At 43.0% G+C, this 20905-nt stretch overlaps 1 protein-coding gene across 1 annotated transcript; it reads right to left on the reverse strand.

Annotated features, from left to right (window-relative positions):
* Positions 1 to 409: 409 nt before the first annotated feature.
* LOC121397652 (Fc receptor-like protein 5) lies at positions 410 to 15165 on the reverse strand. Its single transcript, XM_041574711.1, has 7 exons — positions 15153 to 15165; positions 12819 to 13067; positions 11822 to 11971; positions 9689 to 9970; positions 8144 to 8425; positions 6262 to 6413; positions 410 to 466 (listed from the first exon to the last, which is right to left on the reverse strand). Exons 1-7 carry the CDS (start codon positions 15163 to 15165, stop codon positions 410 to 412), a joined length of 1185 nt encoding a protein of 394 aa, XP_041430645.1.
* Between the last annotated feature and the right edge of the window lie 5740 nt (positions 15166 to 20905).

Consider the following 20905-nt stretch of genomic DNA (forward strand, 5'->3'; position numbering starts at 1 on the left):
AGGATTTACAATGTATTCAGTATCTTTGATCTTTAGCAAACTATGACTCTGTAACATCAAGATTATATGAAATATGGGATTGCCTATGACTAAGTGCTAGGTAAGCATGAAACGCGTTAGGCTCCATGTGGGGTTGTTTTGACGTTTTAATATGATGGAATAAAACATATTTTTTAACTAAAGAGCATGCTTATGAAAGTTTTTGAGAATGTAGAGATACCTCAGTGTGGTCACTAGAGGTCTATAGCCTGCCACAAATTGACATTCACTTTATATTGGTCTGTATCCAAGGTTTTTGTATGTATATGAAATATGACCCTGATGACGAAAGTATCATATTTCTCATTTGTTTTGTGCATGTTTTATTGTATTTTCTGCAGAATATATTGGTACAATAACACACATACTACTATAAGAATATTCCAGGTTCTATTTTAAGAGATTTGATGAGGAGCATCTTCATGGTCTGAAGAACACACATTTCATATACAATTCAGACATGGCACATATTATGTAGAACATTCTGTCACGGCCGGCACCCAACACCAGAACAAGTGCTCGAATCCTGGTTCTGAGCTAAGCTTCACCAGTGGTGTGACCACCTTTGAGCTTCGGGAGGAGCCCTCAGCCTAATCGGGTGCCACCTGGTCTTACGAGAGGTTCAAGCAAGTGTTCTGGCAGGCAATGGGGCACGGCTGGTAGCTAGAGTCTTTGGGACCGAGGATCACGGTAACAGACAAGGATAAGGCAGAAGGATCGTCAGACAGGCTGGGTCGTGGCAGGCAGAAAGCAAGGGTCGTCAGGCAGGCAAGGGTCAAAACCGGGTATCAAGCAGGAAGGGTACAAGCAGAAGAGTAGTCGGATATCAGGCACAGGTCAGGATACAGAATTCAGGATGGTCAAGGTACAGGCTGGGTCAAACACGGATAATCAGATTCAAACAGGCAAAATAGCACAAGGCTTCAGAACAGAGCACCAGAAACAAGTTCTATCACGGGCAGTTTGCTGGGAGTGGAAGTGGCCTATTTATACCCTGTTTGGACGCCAAGGTTTTCGCGCCAAAATCGACGCACACGCGTCAGGATCGACGCGCGCGCGTCCGCGTCAAAATAAAGGAAACGAGACGCGGGCGCGCGCGTCCTAAGGAGGCAAGATGGTGGAACCACGAGGCGGGCGTCCCCGCGGCCGGCGTGGCGGGCGTCCCCGCGGCCGACTTACAGCACCCCCAATCCCAGGTAAAACAGATTTCCTTACATTACCCCCCTCTCTAGGGGGGGACACCGGACCCCCAGGCTTCCCAGGAAACTTTAAATGGAACTGCTTCCTAAGACGATCAGCCTTGATGTCATCAACTGAGACCCAGGAGTTCTCCTCAGGACCGAATCCTTTCCACCTAGTGAGGTACTGGAGTTTGTTACGTACCATTCGGGAATCAAGGAACTCCTGGATCTCAAATTCAGGCTGACCGTCAACTTGCACTGGAGGGGGAACAGAAGTAAGGCGAGTATTAGCGGCAGGTTTAAGTAAAGAAACATGAAAAGAATCAGAAATCTTGAAATTAACAGGCAATTTAAGGCGAACAGACGAAGGGTTGATAACAGTAGTGATGGGGTAAGGACCAATGAAACGGGGACCCAGCTTAAGGGAAGGAACCTTTAGCTTGATGTTTTTGGTAGAGAGCCACACCAAGTCTCCCACTTTATACTGGGGTGCTTCTCTACGTCTTTTATCAGCAGCCCTTTTCTGAGCAGAAGTAGCAGTAGACAAGGAATCATGTACCTGGGACCAAATCAAGGAAAATTGTTCGACAGAGGAATTAGCGGAAGGGACAGAAGAACCAGAATTAGAGAAGGAAAAGGCTTTTGGGTGTAACCCATTAACAACAAAAAATGGAGACTCCCCAGTGGAGGAGTGGGTAGCGTTATTGTAGGCAAATTCTGCCCAGGGTAACAGTTCTGCCCAGGAAGATTGATTTTCGGACACAAAACATCTTAAAAATTGCTCTAAAGACTGGTTCACTCTTTCGGTTTGCCCATTGGTTTGTGGGTGATAGGCGGTTGAAAAAGAAAGATCGATCCCCACTAACGAGCAAAATGCGCGCCAGAACTTAGAGATAAATTGAACACCTCTGTCTGAAACAATATTACTGGGAAACCCATGCAACTTAAATATATGTTGAATAAAAAGTTCGGACAAAGTTTTGGCAGATGGGAGGTGGGGAAGAGCAATAAAATGACCCATCTTACTGAATCTATCCACCACCACCCAAATTACTGTTTTCCCCTGGGACACAGGCAACTCCACAATAAAATCCATAGAAAGATGGGTCCATGGTCTTTCAGGAATAGGGAGGGGAATCAGTAACCCTTGGGACAAATTTCTAGAAGTCTTGGAGCGTTGGCAGACAGGACAAGAATCCACAAAAGATTTAACATCTTGTTTACAGGTCGGCCACCAAGCACTTCGAGTAAGTAATGAAATAGTTTTACTTACACCAGGATGTCCTGCCATCTTGGAATCATGAACCTCTCTTAGAACCTGTTCTCTAAGATCTTCAGGAACAAAAAATCTCCCAACAGGAGTGTTAGAGGGAGCGTCTGTCTGAACAGGGGATAACAAAGAAGAGAGGTCAGATTCCAAAGTAGCCACAATGACTTCACCCGGAATAATTGTACTACAGTCATCAGTTTCAGAATATATTGAGTCAAAGCTTCTGGAAAGAGCATCTGCCTTGACGTTCTTTGTACCAGGCCTAAACGTCAAGGTAAAGTTAAACCTAGAAAAGAACAAAGCCCACCTTGCCTGTCTGGGATTTAGACGCTTTGCTGACTCAATATACAACAGATTTTTATGGTCAGTGTAGACCGTAACCTGGTGTTTAGCCCCTTCTAATAGATGCCGCCATTCTTCAAAGGCCCACTTGACAGCTAATAGTTCTCTATTCCCTATGTCATAATTTGCCTCTGCAGGAAGAAATTTTCTAGAGAAAAATGCACAGGGATGTAACCTATTAGTAGTCGGGTGCCTTTGAGAGAGAATTGCCCCTGCTCCCACCTCAGAAGCATCTACCTCAACTATAAAAGGTAGTGTTGTATCGGGATGGCGGAGGATTGGGGCAGAACTAAACTCCCTTTTGAGGAACTCGAAAGCTTGGATAGCTTCCGGAGGCCACATACTGGGGTCAGCACCTTTTTTAGTAAGATTTGTGATAGGAGCCACAATAAGTGAAAAATTTTTAATGAATTGCCTATAATAGTTGGCAAAACCTAGGAACCTTTGGGTTGCACGTAAAGAATATGGTTGGGTCCACTCCAGGACAGCTCTTACTTTGTCTGGATCCATTTCGAGACCCTTGGAAGAAATATTAAATCCCAAGAACTGTACGGAAGCAACCTCAAAAATACATTTTTCCAATTTTGCATACAGGTTATTAGCTCTAAGCCTACGCAATACCTCACAAACATGAAGACGATGATCAGACAGATTGGCAGAGAAGATGAGGATGTCATCTAGGTAGACCACTACGTATATCCCCAGCAGGTCCCGAAAGATGTCATTGACAAACTCCTGAAACACTGCTGGGGCGTTACATAGACCAAACGGCATAACAAGGTACTCGTAGTGGCCATCCCTAGTATTAAAAGCCGTTTTCCACTCATCCCCCTCCCTGATCCGAATGAGGTTATAGGCACCCCTCAAGTCAAGCTTGGAGAAGATCTTAGCATCCTTGACCTGGTCAAATAGTTCGGAGATTAATGGTAAGGGGTAGCGATTTTTTACAGTGATTTTGTTAAGCCCCCTGTAATCAATACAGGGGCGTAAACCACCGTCTTTCTTACCCACAAAAAAGAACCCTGCCCCCGCAGGGGAACAGGAGGGCCTAATGAAGCCCCTGTCAAGATTTTCTTGTATATACTCTTTCATTGCCTGGGCTTCGGGCAATGAAAGAGGGTAGGTTCTACCACGTGGAGGAATTGACCCAGGAACTAAATCAATAGGACAGTCATACTGCCGATGCGGAGGTAAGGTCTCAGCTGCTTTTTTGGAGAAAACATCAGAAAAAACAGAATATGCTGTGGGTAACCCCTCAAAAGAAGTAGTGGCTACTACAGAGGGAAAACAAACCCCACTACATCCTGTACCCCATTGAGTCACCCCCTTAGAAACCCAGTCTATCAGAGGGTTATGCCTCTGGAGCCATGGTAAACCAAGAATAAGAGGAGAGGAAGCTCCCTCAATGAGGTATAGAGCTATCTCCTCACAGTGTAGATCATTTGCACACATGGAAAGATTTGTGGTCTTTTGGGAAACCACCCCTGATCCCAAGGGTCTTTTATCGACAGCCAGAATTCTCAAAGGAGGATTGAGGGCAACCAAAGGAATTTTATTTTTAGCAGCGAATGCTGCGTCCAAGAAATTACCCTCCGCCCCAGAATCAATGAAGGCTGACAATTTAACAGTGCCCGTAGGCCAGGTTAATTTAACAGATAATAGGACCTTGGAGGCAGATTGGGGAGAGGAAACGCCTGCACCCAAATGGAGCTCCCCTTCTCCATTTAGGCTAGAGCGTTTCCCGGCCTCTTGGAACATTGATTGAGGAAGTGACCCTTCTCCCCACAATACAAACACAACCCAAGAGACCGCCTCCGTGCCTTTTCCTCAGGAGAGAGGTGAAAGATGCCCAGCTGCATAGGCTCCTCCTGAGGTTGAGACACAGAGGGGTTTGACAACTTAGCACTAAAATTATGCTTATACAAAGAAGAAGTACCCTGTTCCTCCCGATTTTCCCTCTGTCTCCTATCTACCTGGATAACCAGAGACATAAGGTCATCCAGACTGGTAGATAGGGGGTAATTGACCAGGCTGTCTTTGACAGATTTGGCTAGACCGATGCGAAACTGGCTCCTTAGAGCTGCATCGTTCCAGCCAGTCTCCACCGCCCACCTACGAAACTCTGTGCAGTAAATTTCCACCTCCCGTTTACCCTGGCGTAGTTTGCGAATAGCGGAATCGGCCGAAGAGGCGCGATCCGGGTCATCGTAAAGAATGGCCATAGAGCGGAAGAAAATATCTAAAGAGAAACGGGCAGGGTCGGTGGCTGGCAATCTAAGTGCCCAGACTTGGGGGTCACCCACTAATAGGGTCATTACGAACCTGACCTTTTCCTCGTCAGAGGGAAATGAGTGGGGGAAAAAGCTGAGGTACAGCTTACAGGCTTCTTGAAAAACAAAAAACTGGGTTCTGTCCCCACCAAACTTGGCCGGAAATGCAATCTTGGGTTCCTGAGGTCTGAATACAGCACCCCTATCAGGCAGGGAACCCACTGAAGGAGTAGGAACAGAACTGGCTGGCTGCTGCGAGGGTTCCAGCTGGCGTGTTAGGTTATGAAACCCCTGGAGTAGATAGTTCTGCTTTTGCTCCTGCTCCTCCATGCGTTCCAGCAGCGTAGTTAGCAACAGCTCGGAAGAAGATGGAAGTGGAGCAGCGGCAGCAGCTTCGGTGTGATCGTCGTCCTCCATGGCCCGTGATAATGTCACGGCCGGCACCCAACACCAGAACAAGTGCTCGAATCCTGGTTCTGAGCTAAGCTTCACCAGTGGTGTGACCACCTTTGAGCTTCGGGAGGAGCCCTCAGCCTAATCGGGTGCCACCTGGTCTTACGAGAGGTTCAAGCAAGTGTTCTGGCAGGCAATGGGGCACGGCTGGTAGCTAGAGTCTTTGGGACCGAGGATCACGGTAACAGACAAGGATAAGGCAGAAGGATCGTCAGACAGGCTGGGTCGTGGCAGGCAGAAAGCAAGGGTCGTCAGGCAGGCAAGGGTCAAAACCGGGTATCAAGCAGGAAGGGTACAAGCAGAAGAGTAGTCGGATATCAGGCACAGGTCAGGATACAGAATTCAGGATGGTCAAGGTACAGGCTGGGTCAAACACGGATAATCAGATTCAAACAGGCAAAATAGCACAAGGCTTCAGAACAGAGCACCAGAAACAAGTTCTATCACGGGCAGTTTGCTGGGAGTGGAAGTGGCCTATTTATACCCTGTTTGGACGCCAAGGTTTTCGCGCCAAAATCGACGCACACGCGTCAGGATCGACGCGCGCGCGTCCGCGTCAAAATAAAGGAAACGAGACGCGGGCGCGCGCGTCCTAAGGAGGCAAGATGGTGGAACCACGAGGCGGGCGTCCCCGCGGCCGGCGTGGCGGGCGTCCCCGCGGCCGACTTACAGCACCCCCAATCCCAGGTAAAACAGATTTCCTTACACATTCTCCCTCATTTCTGATCTCTCTTTCATTCTTTTTTGTCTCCTGGGAATATGTTACTTCCATCGTCTTTATGTGGTAGAAGACAATTAATAATATAATGATGAAGATAACTGCAGACAATGCCAATCTCACTGTATTTTGCAGAGATCCTGTTTAGGACAAAAATAAGTAAAATTATTACAAAGTATATTAGGTATTACTAATAACATTAATTATATGTTCTCCACTATTTTTAGGTGTGTTCGGCCTTCACTGCTTCACTTATACCCTGTGAACAAATTGATATATTGCAGAATTATAGAAACTCTTGTAGAGTTCTTGGGAACCACATCTAAAGGCTTTATACTCTGCTTCTTCTAGACCACAAGTTCCCAGTCCTTTCAAATATGGCTAGAGCCTACCTTAGCTCTACCTTCTCTCTAAACACGGCTGTAATATATAGAGCAATCTGGTTCCACTAATGTCTTAAAGAAATCATCAGTCATCAATCATCTCCAAATCCACTCTACTTCTCTAACAGACCCCATCACTAACTTTCACTTTCTCAAATGATAACCACTTACTGCCATAAGTTCCTGACATGGACAATACATGTTGTATTCCAATTTATGAGAAACTGGAGGGACTTGCAGCTCAGTGGTTGAGAGGATGGAGGGTAAGAGATAGAGCTTCCGTATTTGTGGGTGTTAAATCTGATTAATAAAGCCCACGACAACTAAAAACTTCCCTTACTCTGAAGTTGAAAGGGAAGCTATAGAGACCATCAGTCAGGGTTCGCCTAGTTCACTAAATGAGTTGGTGCAGTACGTGACAGAGAGAATAATGACAATAATTGAAAAGATAACTGCTCTGTTCAGTAGAGTACTACTTACAGGCACTTGTCTCCATGAACTTTTCCTTGAAGTGGAGAATTGTAAAATGTGAAGCTGTGTGACCCTATAACATCTTAATAAGTATGAGGTAATATTAAGGACATTATTAGACTCTCGGGAAAAAACTAACCAAAATTATATGTTACTTTAACTAATTGCATTAGCAGGAGGCCATCAAAGTCAAAACAAGTAAAGCAAAATCCAAGCTATCATTTAAAGGGGACCTGTCACCCAGACATAAAAATCTGAATAATGAAAGTCCTTTTCAAATTAAACATGAAATCCAATTTTTATTTTTTATTAAAGCATTCATAGCTGTTGTAAGCTCATTTAAACATCTCAGCTGTCAATCAAATATTGTTTGCCCCTCCTCTATGCCCTGGGCGGGGCAGACAATTACTTTCACTTTCCATTCAGCACTTCCTAGAAATCGCTGCTCTCCTTACATTCCCCCCATTCTCTTCACTGTTTAATTGTGTAGCCAGGGCATGGGGATGGACATTGGGTCTTCTCTGAGTTGATACAAGACTCGTCTTAATAACAGTGTCCACAAAATGTCTGCCTGCCTGCCTGCTTGCTGTAATTATGAATTCCCAGACTGGAGGAAACAAGATTCAAATAATTTATATAGTGTAATTAAAGTTCATTTTACTTGACTAATGTGATATAATAGGATTATGAATAACTTTTTTTGGTGACGGGTCCCCTTTAAAGAGAATTGGTCTAAGGCGATTGATTAAGAAAATAGAGACCGGGGGCTCCGTTACAAGCTAGGGAAGGGGGAGGGTGGTAAGAGTGCCCCCATTAGTGGGTGCCTGGGTCTCCAGTGCTCTGTGCAGAGAGAAGTGACAACCCTGTCCTGTTCTTACCACTTGGTGAAGTACAGAGCCCCGATTCAGCCAACACCCCCTTCTGCTTCTTATTGAATTTCCCATTCATTTTATCTCTAAAAGTTCAGTTATATATCACATGATTCAATGAGAAATTAAATAAATCACCCTGCTCACCTTCTTTCTGGATAGTGAACATGTTGCTCCTCTTCCTCACACTGCCGGTTGGAGTTTGTACCTCACAGGTATAATTCCCAGAATCCTCCAGCTGAGCTGAGGGGACTCCATATTGGTTGGATGAACTGAATCCCTGCACATTGTGCCCATTTCTGTAGAAAGCAAACTGTAGCTCTGTAGTCTCTCTGTGTGGGCTGAGATCTGTGTCACATGTTATCGTCATGTTTTCTCCTCGATTCACTGGATATTCTGACTGTTTAATTTGTGGCCAAGAGAACAGTTCTGTAGTAAAGAGAAATACTATTGTTGTCATTGTTTAATGCCATTGGTTCCATAAGAGTTTCTGGAGAATGTTGTGATTATGAAGCACTGATATGAGCTTTACTTAGTGGCACCCCATTTTTGTAATGAATAATGTGAAGCACGCATCTCTACAAGCAGTGAATACCAATCAGTGGGTGCCCTCCAGCCTGGTAATGGAATCAGGGGATTATTTTGAGGAAAGAAGAACATTAAACCCATTCATGTTGAGGCCCCATTCTCAATGTCACATCAAGAAAATGGTATAAAATCCCACTCCCACCATGACCAGGGTAGATTTGTTCATCCATGTAAACTTTTCTCTCTTTCTCTGAGGGGTCCAATCAAAACTCCACAACACACAAGCTTCATAAACCTGACAGTAGCTCCAGGGTGACCATAGAATCAATTGAGAAATGGTCCAAACTTAGCTTAGAATGTTAATTCTGGGACTGAAGAAAAAGCATCCTACTGCATTATGGGTAAATACATGGAAATGTTGTACTTGTAAAAGGAGTCTTATGAATTGTAGACCTAGCAGAGACCCACAGACAAAGTATATTCATAAAGTAAAGACAAAACAATGGTGCCCTCAAGGAATTTCTCTTAATAAGAACTTTAATGTTCCAACTTCCTTTGTGTTTACTATTCCTTATCTAGTAACAATATGAAATGTCTCATTCTGTATTCAGCTATAAGATTAGTTATATTATAATGGAGATACTTCTAAAATGTTTTGAAAACATAGAATGATATACTGTAAGGGGGTTATCAAAGGTCGAATTTCAAAGTTATTTAACTCTAATAAATTTGAATGTACTCACAACTCGAATTGGAGGTTATTTAGGAAAAAAACAATTGTCTAACAATTAATCGAATAGGAACAACCCAATCGAATTTGATTCTAGTTTTCCACCAATAAAAAAATCGAATGTCAGGAAGGCAATTAACATCTTCAAATGGTTAAACAGACTTCTGCCATTGACTTGTACATGAATTTGGCAGGTTTTAGGTGGCATAATATTGAATTAGAACTGTTTTCATGGTTAAGGTGTGATAAATCTCACATTTGAATTCGAATTCGAGTTGATGGTTTTAACTTCGAAATTGTGAGTTTTAACCAAAAAAAAAATAAAAAAGTTTAATTTACCATTTAAACCTTACTAAATCTGCCCTTAAGAGTTGCAACTTTGTTAATTTAAAAAAAACAGAGAATTACGAAATTGTCCATTACAGATTGCTCACCCTGTATCTGGATATGTGTCACATTGCTCCTCTTCCTCACACTGCCGGTTAGAGTTTGTACATCACAGGTATAATTCCCAGAATCCTCCAGCTGAGCTGAGGGGACTCCATATTGGTTGGATAAACTGAATCCCTGCACATTGTGCCCATTTCTGTAGAAAGCAAAACGCAGCTCCGTATTTGCTCTGCGTGGGCTGAGCTTTGTGTCACATGTTATGGTCATGTGATCTCCTTCTATATCCTGATCTGGCCTCACTTCTATTTGTGGGAGACTGAAAAGCTCTGTAACAAGAAAAAGGAAATATTGCTCCCATATTGGCACAAATAGTTTGCTTATATAATAATTGCTCAGTGGGTGCAGCACTGCTGGTATTATTCTGGGAACAGGAATATAAGAAGTTGTAGTTGTAGACAATATGAAATGGTGATGGGCACCAGCAATGCACTAGACTGAAAATCAGAGGCCCAAATCTGTAAGTATGAATACTATATACAGAGAATGTCACAATTTAATGTTTACATGCAGCAAATATATATTTTGTTAAAGGGATACTGTCATGGGAAAACATGTTTTTTTAAAACACATCAGTTAATAGTGCTACTCCAGCAGAATTCTGCACTGAAATCCATTTCTCAAAAGAGCAAACAGATTTTTTTATATTCAATTTTGAAATCTGACATGGGGCTAGACATATTGTCAATTTCCCAGCTGCCCCTGGTCATGTGACTTGTGCCTGCACTTTAGGAGAGAAATGCTTTCTGGCAGGCTGCTGTTTTTCCTTCTCAATGTAACTGAATGTGTCTCAGTGGGACATGGGTTTTTACTATTGAGTGATGTTCTTAGATCTACCAGGCAGCTGTTATCTTGTGTTAGGGAGCTGCTATCTGGTTACCTTCCCATTGTTCTTTTGTTTGGCTGCTGGGGGGGAAAAGGGAGGGGGTGATATCACTCCAACTTGCAGTACAGCAGTAAAGAGTGATTGAAGTTTATCAGAGCACAAGTCACATGACCAGGGGCAGCTGGGAAATTGACAATATGTCTAGCCCCATGTCAGATTTCAAAATTGAATATAAAAAAATCTGTTTGCTCTTTTGAGAAATGGATTTTAGCGCAAAATTCTGCTGGAGCAGCTCTACTAACTGATTTATTTTGAAAAAAAATGTTTTTTCCCATGACAGTATCCCTTTAAATATTAGTATATTAGTAATAAGTAAATTCTAGTTACATAATGTGCAGAACACTAGGACTTAAAGGAACAGTTCAGTGTAAAAATAAAAACTGGGTAAATAGACTGTGCAAAATAAAAAATGTATCTAATATAGTTAGTTAGCCAAAAATGTAATGTATAAAGGCTGGAGTGAGTGGATGTGTAACATAATAGCCAGAACACTACTTCCTGCTTTTAACTATGAGTTAGTCAGTGACTATAAGGGGGGCCACATGGGACATAATTGTTCAGTAAGTTTGAAATTGATCCTCAGCATTCAGTTTTTTTTACACTGAACTGTTCCTTTAAAGCTAAAATACAGCAAAATACAATATAGCATAGTGATACATTAGGGTTTTTGTTGATGGTTGATTTCCTTTTGCTTAGGAAAGATTTGAGAAAGGTTTCTAATTTTATTCCTAAGCAGAAGAACATCAGCCTCTTTCTTTCTCCTGACAACTTCCTTGACTACTTGCTGGTCAGACTGGTGGGAAACTGACCAGCAGGTGGCGCTGTTGGAACAAAATTCATTCATATTAACAGCACATGTATCCCTTAATATCTTGGAATTAAAAGAAAATAATGAATGTAAATTACCAAACTGCATAAATCTCTCATCAAAAGGTTTACTTTTCCTTTAAGCTTTTGTTCCTCTTTAAACAAAATGGGTTTCCTAAACGTCTGGAAATAATTCTTCTCCTATCAGCAGAATAAATGGGATTGTGTTGTACATTCAGTCCCTCACTCATGTCCAGTTGCACTCAGTGCCCCATTCTGTTCCATTGGATCTTACCTGACACTGAGATGGTATAATGGTCTGTGTAAGTATTAAAAGTTGCAGAATTAAGATAACGTATTTTTTTTTCACACTTGTATGTGCCAGATGCAGTAACATCCACTCTTCCTATGTGTAACACAGACTCACTGACTGGAGACTCAATGATCTTATAGTCCTTGTAAAATACTGGATCCTTTGCTCTATATCCAGGCCAACTGTGACACCTGAGAGACAGGGAGTCCCCTTCATATAAATCCCCTTTATGAACAGCAAGAGGCACCTGCAGGATGAGCATATCTGAAACCAAAGAAACAACACTGAATAAGGTAAAGGGCATGTTAAACAAAATTTCACCTTAATAGTAAATTTTATTAAGAAGTAGACGGTGATTTTCTGAGACTATTTGTGCTTTGTGTTAACTTTTTTCAAGTCACAAAGAAAATTAACACTTTTTTTTTTTTACAAATGACTGCACAATACTGAAAGTTTATTTCAAGGTAAACAGGTCTTTAAAAGCTTCTCTGCTGTAATTAAGTGTATTGGCAAGGTGGGTCCTGTACAAATGGGATATTATTTAGGGTCCCTTGTGACCCATAGGGATGTAGCGAACTGCCGTTTTGGTGTTCGCGAACGGCGTTCGCGAACACCGGCAAAAAATGCGAACGGTTCTCGAACAGTTCGCGAACTTCGAACACCCGCTAAATCGTTCGATTCGAACGTTCGAAGGATTTTTCGTTCGATTCGAACGTTTGAAGGATTTTCATCGTTCGATCGAAGGATTTTCATTCGAATCGAACGGTCGAGGGATTTTAATCGTTCGAACGAATGGAAATCGGTCGAACGAATGGAAATCGTTCGATTTTAGCGGTCGAATGGTCGCGAACTCAAATTGCGAACGTTCCCAAACGTTCGCGAACATTAGGCGGACGCGAACGGTCGAAGTTCGCGCGAACAAGTTCGCAGGCGAACTGTTCGCTACATCCCTAGTGACCCATTGGCCCACATAAAATTCTCCTTTTACAGGGTCTCTGAAGAGAAGGTTCCCAGTACAACTTTACCCAATATGTTCCCCTTATTGATAAGATTAGTTACAGGGAAGGGACTGAGGGAGTCTGTAGAAATAGTTCAGATCTGATTAACTCACCAGCACTAACTTCCAGTCCAACATACTCGCTTCTCTCACTGTCATCGGCCTCACACTCATAATCCCCACTGTGAATCACCCCTGCAAGACTCTGCTGATCCCCAGGTATCTGGTGTCCTTCCCTGTACCAGGAATATCTCAGGTTCCCTTGGGCAGTAGGAGTCACATTACAGGTCAGAGTTACAGACTCTCCTGAGAATATTGGGTTCCAGTTTGGGGAGAAGGAAATCACAGGTCTCACAGCAGCTCCTACAGACAAACATATCGATGAATTTATTTCTGTAGACTGTTATAATTACCACCTTGATCACAAAATACTTTTTAAGTATTTAAATAACTGTGTTTATATTTTACTTACACTTAGTTGATTAGCCGTCTGGGCACTGTCTGTGTTGTATGTATGGGGAGCATTTGCTATTTCCTCAAACAGAAGTACAAGAACGTGGCTGTTAGTGCTCATGCACAGAGCTCTTGTGCCCAGGGGAATGGCTGCACATTGCACCAGATATAAAACATGGAGGGAGGTATAGAGAGCAACTTTAGCAAGTACAGGCCAGTCCCATTGAAGTCTCCCCCTGCTGCCTAACTTGTGTGGAGGAGTGGGTGAAGAAGGGGAGGGAAGGTGGGGAGGGTGAAGGAGAGGGGAGGAGGGTGGGGAGTGAAGGAGAGGGGAGAAGGGAGGGAAAGAGGTGAGGGTGAAGGAGAGGTGAGGGTGAAGGAGAGGGGAGGAGGGAGAGGTGTGAAGAAGAGGAGAGGAGGGAGGGAGGGGAGGGAGGGATGAAGGAGAAAAGAGGAGGGAGGGAAGTGAAGGAGAGGGGATGGGGAAGGAGAGGGGAGGGGAGGTGGGAGGGAATTGAAGGAGTGGGGAGGGCGAAGGAGAGAGGAGGAGTGAGGGGAGTGAAGGAGAGGGGAGAAGGGAGGGAAAGAGGTGAGGGTGAAGGGGAGGGGAGGGGAGGGTGAAGGAGAGAGGAGGAGTGAGGGGAGTGAAGGAGAGGGGAGAAGGACGGGAAAGAGGTGAGGTGAAGGAGAGGGGTGGAGGGAGAAGAGTGAAGAAGAGGACAGGAGGGATGGAGGGGAGGATGAAGAAGATGAGAGGAAGGAGTGGAGTGAAGGAGAGGGGAGGTGGGAGGGAAGTGAATGAATGGGAAAGGTGAAGGAGAGAGGAAGAGTGAGGGGAGTCAAGGAGAAGGGAGGGAAACAGGTGAAGGAGAGAGGAGAGTGAAGGGAGTGAAGAAGAGGGGAGGATAGAGGGAAAGAGGTGAGGGTGAAGGAGAGGGGAGAAGGGAAAGGAGAGGAGAGAGGGGAGGGAATGATGTGGGGTGAAGGAGAGGGGAGGAGGGAGGGGAGTGAAGGAAAGGGGAGGAGGGAGGGGAGTGAAGGAAAGGGGATGGGGAAGGAGAGGGGAGGCGGGAGGGAAGTGAAGGAGAGGGGAGGTGGGAGGGAAGTGAAGGAGTGGCGAGGGTAAAGGAGAGAGAAGGAGTGAGGGGAGTGAAGGAGAGGGGAGGAGGGAAAGAGGTGAGTGTGAAGGAGAGGGGAGGAGTGAAGGAGAGGAGGGAAGGAGGGGGTGAAGAAGAGGAGGGATGGGAGTGAAAAAGAGGGGAAGATGAAGGAGAGGGGAGGAGGGAGGGGAGTGAAGGAAAGGGGATGGGGAAGGAGAGGGGAGGCGGGAGGGAAGTGAAGGAGTGGGAGGGTGAAGGAGAGAGGAGGAGTGATGGAGTGAAGGGGAGGATGAAGGGAAAGAGGTGAGGGTGAAGGAGAGGGGGGGAGGAGGGAGGGAGGGGAGGGTGAAGGAGAGGGGAGGAGGGAGAGGAGTGAAGGAGAGGAGAGGAGGGAAGGGAGAGCTAGAGATGGCAGCAAAAACGGAGTAGGGGTAGGCAGAGGACACTTTTATAGGTACCTGCCAAGTGCCCCCTTATCTTTGCACCCTAGGCAGGTGCCTCTTCTGCCTACCCCTAGTTCTGGCCCTGCTCTCTTCCCAGACTTAAATGACCCTGCATATGTTCCTGTGTGTGGGTTTCTTAAAGTTGTTCTAGTTTACTCTAATGAAAGTGACTCTAGGGCGCATTCTAAGATCCACTCGTGGGAATGATTACAGCATGCTAGGTAAAGTTATGCATCATATACTGATGCTGTATAAATAAAATAATACTATTAATAGCGATGAGCTAATTTTTTGCTGTTTAAATGACGCCCATAGACTCCAATGGGTGAAAAAAAATTGTCGCCCATCGCCCATCACTAACTATTAAAGAAAACATGCTAAAAAATCAGCTTCATCTTTTCATATTCTGTTGGCAGGTTACAAAATACTAATGATCCAGTAACAATCCTTACCTGCAGTGTCCATGCCAATAACTGGAAATAGAAACAGAGAGAATATTTAAAGGTTTGATGCACTTCAAACTGCAGCTAAATACAAACAATTTATTACAGAAGTCTGTCCATATCCCAGTCCAAGGATAATTCAGACTACATGGAAACAATATACATAAATAATTTGTATAGTGCTTCAAGCTCCAAATTGTAAATTTTTTGAGGGTTTAACTTACCCAATGCATTGGGGGATCCAGGTGCTCACACCTTAAGTCTTCAGCTCAGAAAGGCACTGTGACAGAATATCAAATGAAAAAGGTTAACACAAACCGGATCACTCTCCACGATGTAGTTAAAAACTGTATTTATTTAGAACAACAACATCCCAAATGCCTTACGCGTTTCATGCCTTTTGGGCACTTTAGGCCTATGATAAAGTGCCCAAAAGGCACGAAACGCATAAGGCATTTGGGATGTTGTTGTTCTAAATAAATACATTTTTTAACTACATCGTGGAGAGTGATCCAGTTTGTGCCAACCTTTTTCATTTGATATACATGGAAACAATCCTTATACATGTTTGCCCTATTCTGTTTACACCATAAAGCTCCATAGAATTCCAGTATTATTGCAGCTGTCGGAGAGTTGCAGCTACTGCTATTGGCCCCATGTGTCACAATAAACACAAGTGAGTGAGTGTCCTGTTTATGTTGGTGAGGTGTATGTTGTGTGCCAGTGTGTTCAGAGTGGGAACTGCTTTACTTCCAGTGAAACCATCAAAAATGAAATGATTCTCTAATTTGCTGGGCTCAAGTCAACAATGACTATTATCCATTAGAAGTGACTGGGTGGATGCATTACACGTATCTATCTCAACTGTACAGAAGTGTGAGGATGTAAGTGTTTAGTGGTGTAACTACAGTGGGCTAGTTCCCCTAGTAACTCTGAGAATGGCCAGAAGATGTGTGTGAGGGAATCTCCTGCTTGGATATATCTCCATGCATCAGTGTGGTTGTACCAGTGGTATAACTACAGCTAAATGGGCCCCCCTGAAAAAAAATCTTAAGGGGGCCCGGCTTAACCACATGCACATATGCCCACCTGCCGACCTATCCTCCCCTTCAGCCATAGGCAGCAGAAGATGGTCTTGGTGGAGAGGGCAGGATAAGCGGCGCGCTGCAGCAAAATTTTAGCTACGTTCGCTTTTGGCCATGCCCATTGAATGACACCTACATTTTAGTTTTCACAGAATTTTCTGAAAAATCAGACCAGAGAAAAGACTTTTTGCAAAATTTCTACCAAAACTTTTTGAATTCCTGTTTTAATCATGCCCTCCAGGACCTGAAAATTCTGTAAACATTTTTTTTATATTTTGCAGAAAACTGATAATGGCCAGGATCACATTTGTAAATTTTGCTGAATTTAACCGAATACCCTGGTGGAATGACAGCTGGAATTTTAAAATAAACACCTAAAAAATATGTTTTAAAATGAACTGATAACAAAAGTAAAATTGTCAACAAATTGCTAACAAAATTGTCCAACAAATCTCTCCTACAGTGGGTCCTACATGCCTGAAGGACATAGAAATGATTAAAGTTTTACACTGATGACTACAAGTAGTTTTTGGACTGTAGATGCATATTTGGATATTTCCAAGCAACAAAAACCCTGTACAAGCAGTGACTAGAGGTTTCCATTGAACCCATTGGCAGGAAACACAGTCAGTTTGGATCTTCTGACATCATTTGAATGGAAATTATGAAGCCGTTTTTTGTAGCAGGAGTAATGGGGCCACTGCCCTAGTGCAGGGCTTCCCCAATTGGGAACCTTCAACTGTGGCTTAAATTGAAGCTTAAACTGACAACTGCCTTAATTTTCAAACATACAATTAAAAAAGTACTGTTTTAGCATGTTTTTTTTAGAAAAAAAAACATGAATTGGTTCATTGCAATCATATACAAAACAAAATTTTTTCCATTGTTCATTTTTTTCACATTGTTCATTGTTCAAAAAGCTATAAATCTCTACTGTTTTATTAAACACTCATTTTAAAAAATATGGCACTTACCCTTTGGTTTATAAATAAAATTGGCCACTTTTACGTTGCATTTGAAAAACATATTTGAGATTGCTTATTTTTGTTTTGCTATGATTTGTTTTTGATCCGTGGCAAAATCATGAGCAAAAATGAAAAAAAAAAAAAGAAGAAATGTCCCTCGTTATAATCGGAGGCACATTTTCCAATCTTTTCCTTCAAAAATTGTGCCTTGTACTGTCTGTTCTCTATAAACCGTTAACATAATCTTTTGTGCAATAAATGAAACATGAAGGCCCATAGGTTCTGAGAAGATTTAGCCCCTGCTCTCATAGTGTGTCTGGTATGGACGGGGGAAGGTGGTCTCCAGTCAATTGTTCCCCACTCTCATAATGTCTCCATCCCCTTACACACGTCTGCATCCCTTATACTGGAGAAATAAATCATTATAGGAACATATTGTGGTACATTCAGCTGATAAGAGACTAATGGAATAAATGGTACTTACAGAGTAAAGGCATCAGTACGAGGGCTGCCATGGTGTTTGTTACCAGCACAGACTGACCAATGTCTTATTATTAAAAAATGAGAAGTTGATATTGAGTTTCCTGTTATATTTCTTATTAAAATGGGAGTCAACATTTATTCATTACACATATAAAGTGGACTTGTCCGAGCCTTTCATGACCTAATCTCTGCAATGTGCTAAATATTTTGGCAAGTTTCTGTTTTTTCCACAATGCTCCCCAGAATTCCAACAGAGTTGTGTTTTCAGAGTAAAAAGGCATCAGTGTTTATAGAGTAAAGGCATCAGTACGAGGGCTGCCATGGTGTTTGTTACCAGCACAGACTGACCGATGTCTTATTATTAAAAAAGAAGCTGGTTTTGAGCTGTTATTATTGAAATGAAAATACATTTTATTTTATTATATTTTTAGTGGAAGGTGCCGGGGACTCGACCTGTGCAAATTAAAAAATATTTGCACAATTGGCAGTGTTCCTTACACCATCATTTCTTTTATCCAGAATTTCAGCATAGTGAGGGGCCGATTCACTAACTTCGAGTGAAGGATTCGAAGGTAAAAAATTTCGAATTTCGAAGTTTTTTTTGGGCTACTTCGACCATTGAATGGGCTACTTCGACCTTCAACTACCACTACGACTTCGAATCGAAGGATTCGAACTAAAAATCGTTCGACTATTTGACCATTCGATAGTCGAAGTACTGTCTCTTTAAAAAATACTTCGTCCCCCTAGTTCGCCATCTAAAAGCTACCGAAGTCAATGTTAGCCTATGGGGAAGGTCCCCATAGGCTTGGCTAACTTTTTTGATCGAAGGATATTCCTTCGATCGTTGGATTAAAATCCTTTGAATCGGATTTTATCGTTCGATCGAAGGAATTATGCTTTGATTGTTCGATCGAACTATCTGCGCTAAATCCTTCAACTTCGATATTCGAAGTCGAAGGATTTTAATTCCTAGCCGAATATCGAGGGTTAATTAACCCTCGATATTTGACCCTTAGTGAATTGGCCCCTTAATGTCAGGCAAAAATGTTTACACTAATTTGCAGATGGAATTCAACTGGTTGATTTTACAGGAACCAAAAAATGATTATGTGGGTGCAAAGCTCAAACCACTGTGCATCTGAGCACCACTCATTGCACGTTGAGCCTCATTCACATTAATAGGTGCAATGGGGCTTTGGGTTTTGTAGTGTCTCCAGTGGGACTGTGTTTGATACATTTTTTGAGGGGATCCAGTGGTACCTTCTTACACAACAATGGAATAGAATTGATACTGGTAACAACCCCAACATAACAACTGCTAATATTGTTCCAAATGATTTATAAACCTAAGATAATTCCCAGAGAAGTGTAAAAGTAATGCCATGTAAGCGTTTGCATGATTAATTAAAACTGTATCTTTGATCTCCTTCACTCAGACCCCCTAATATAATAAGTAGATGTATCTGTGAAAGGCTCTGGAGGCTGTATTTGTGGGAGGGACAGTTTTTATAGCTGCCTTAATAATTAGCCCTTCAATAATTGTATTTCTAGGAATGGCTTTCAAATATGGAAATTATTAAAGACACGAGATCACAAATACACTTATTAAAAAGTGAACTGTGCTGGGATCTGGGCAGGCTGAGTGTTGACTGCTCTTCTTTGTAATTAGAAACATTTAAGTAGACTGGTATTATGCATCTCTCATAAATTTCTGTAATTAAAAAACAAATCCCTAAGAATTAATATTGCTAAAACTGCCGTGGTTTGTATAATGAAAGTATTTCACCAGCCTACAAGTATATAATATCTATAACAGTAGGATTCAAGCATTCAAAGTTGTCACAAGCGCTCCCTATTTTGGATTTTGTTAGGAGTGTCAGTGGCACTTCACATGCTCAGTGGGATCTTGTCATTTAAAGGGGAAGGAAACCTAGTCGGTGCAAACCCCCCACCCCCCCCTCCCGTTTGTTGCCCACCCTCCCTCCTCCCCCCTGGCCTACCCCTCCCGCTGGGCAAATGCCCCTAACTTGTTACTTACCCTTCTGCGCAGGTCCAGTCCAGGGAGTTCACCGACGACATCTTCTTCCACGCGATCTTCTTCCTGCTGTGAACGGCGTTTTGGCGCATGCGCAGTAGGATCATTTCACCGGTACGGATCTACTGCGCATGCGCCAAAAGTCACGCGCATGCACAGTAGATCGTACCGGCGAAATGATCCTACTGTGCATGCGCCATTCAAAGCAGGAAGAAGATGGCGTTGGTGAACTCTGTAGACTGGACCTGCGCACAAGGGTAAGTAACAAGTTAGGGGCATTTGCCCAGCGGGACGGGTAGGCCAGGGGGGAGGAGGGAGGGTGGTCAACAAACGGGAGGAGGGTGCGGGGTTTGCGCTGACTAGGTTTCTTCCCCTTTAAGCTGATGCTACAGGGCTGGTTACATTTTGATGCAGAACGCAATGTAAACCAGAATTAATTACTAATCAGCCTTGTACTGTGACTCTTGTATTCTATACTGTATATTGTGAGTCAGTCCTTAAGCTCAGGTAAGTGACGGCAGCTCAGAGCATGTGCTGGGAATCCACAGGAAAGAAGATGGGGAGCTACTGGGGCATCTTCAGAGGGAAAAGGGCTGTGGTTGCCTTGAGCTGGTACAGAACCCCAAAACATATTGTACAACATTTCTGCCCTGTTTCTTAAGTTGAGCTTTAGTTCTTCTTTAAATGGATGAGTTGTTACCCTTTTTAATGGATACATACTGCATAAATGACTGAAGTCTCCAGCACATGTTTCTATAAATTGCTGACTAGCCATGCAGCATGAGGTTTTTATATGCATTTCTTTTGTTTCCAGGGAATTTGTTGGTCAGATTTACATTACTTTCATTAGACATCATTTGATTTTGGGGATTATAACCCCTTTAAGATGCCCACAGCTGCATTAAGGGATATATGCTCAGAGACAAAATGAATCTGCCCCAGCTGTCAGAGTATTTAGAGGTTACACAAAGAACCCTGAAATGTATTCTGAGCTGGTTTCTTACTGCCTGTCTCACACTCTAACCTGTGCCATTAACTGCAACACAACCTTTAATGTAAGTGAGGCTAAAATATCTGTAGGAGATCCTGCAGGTCATAGTCAAATCCTTTATCTTCATCATCCCTCAACCCAATCACAGAGATACACAGAGAATAGATAGTGATGGGGAATTTATTCAGCAGGCACAAATT

The sequence above is a fragment of the Xenopus laevis genome, chromosome 8S, assembly GCF_017654675.1.
Source record: "Xenopus laevis strain J_2021 chromosome 8S, Xenopus_laevis_v10.1, whole genome shotgun sequence".
In the NCBI taxonomy this organism is placed as follows: domain Eukaryota; kingdom Metazoa; phylum Chordata; class Amphibia; order Anura; family Pipidae; genus Xenopus; species Xenopus laevis.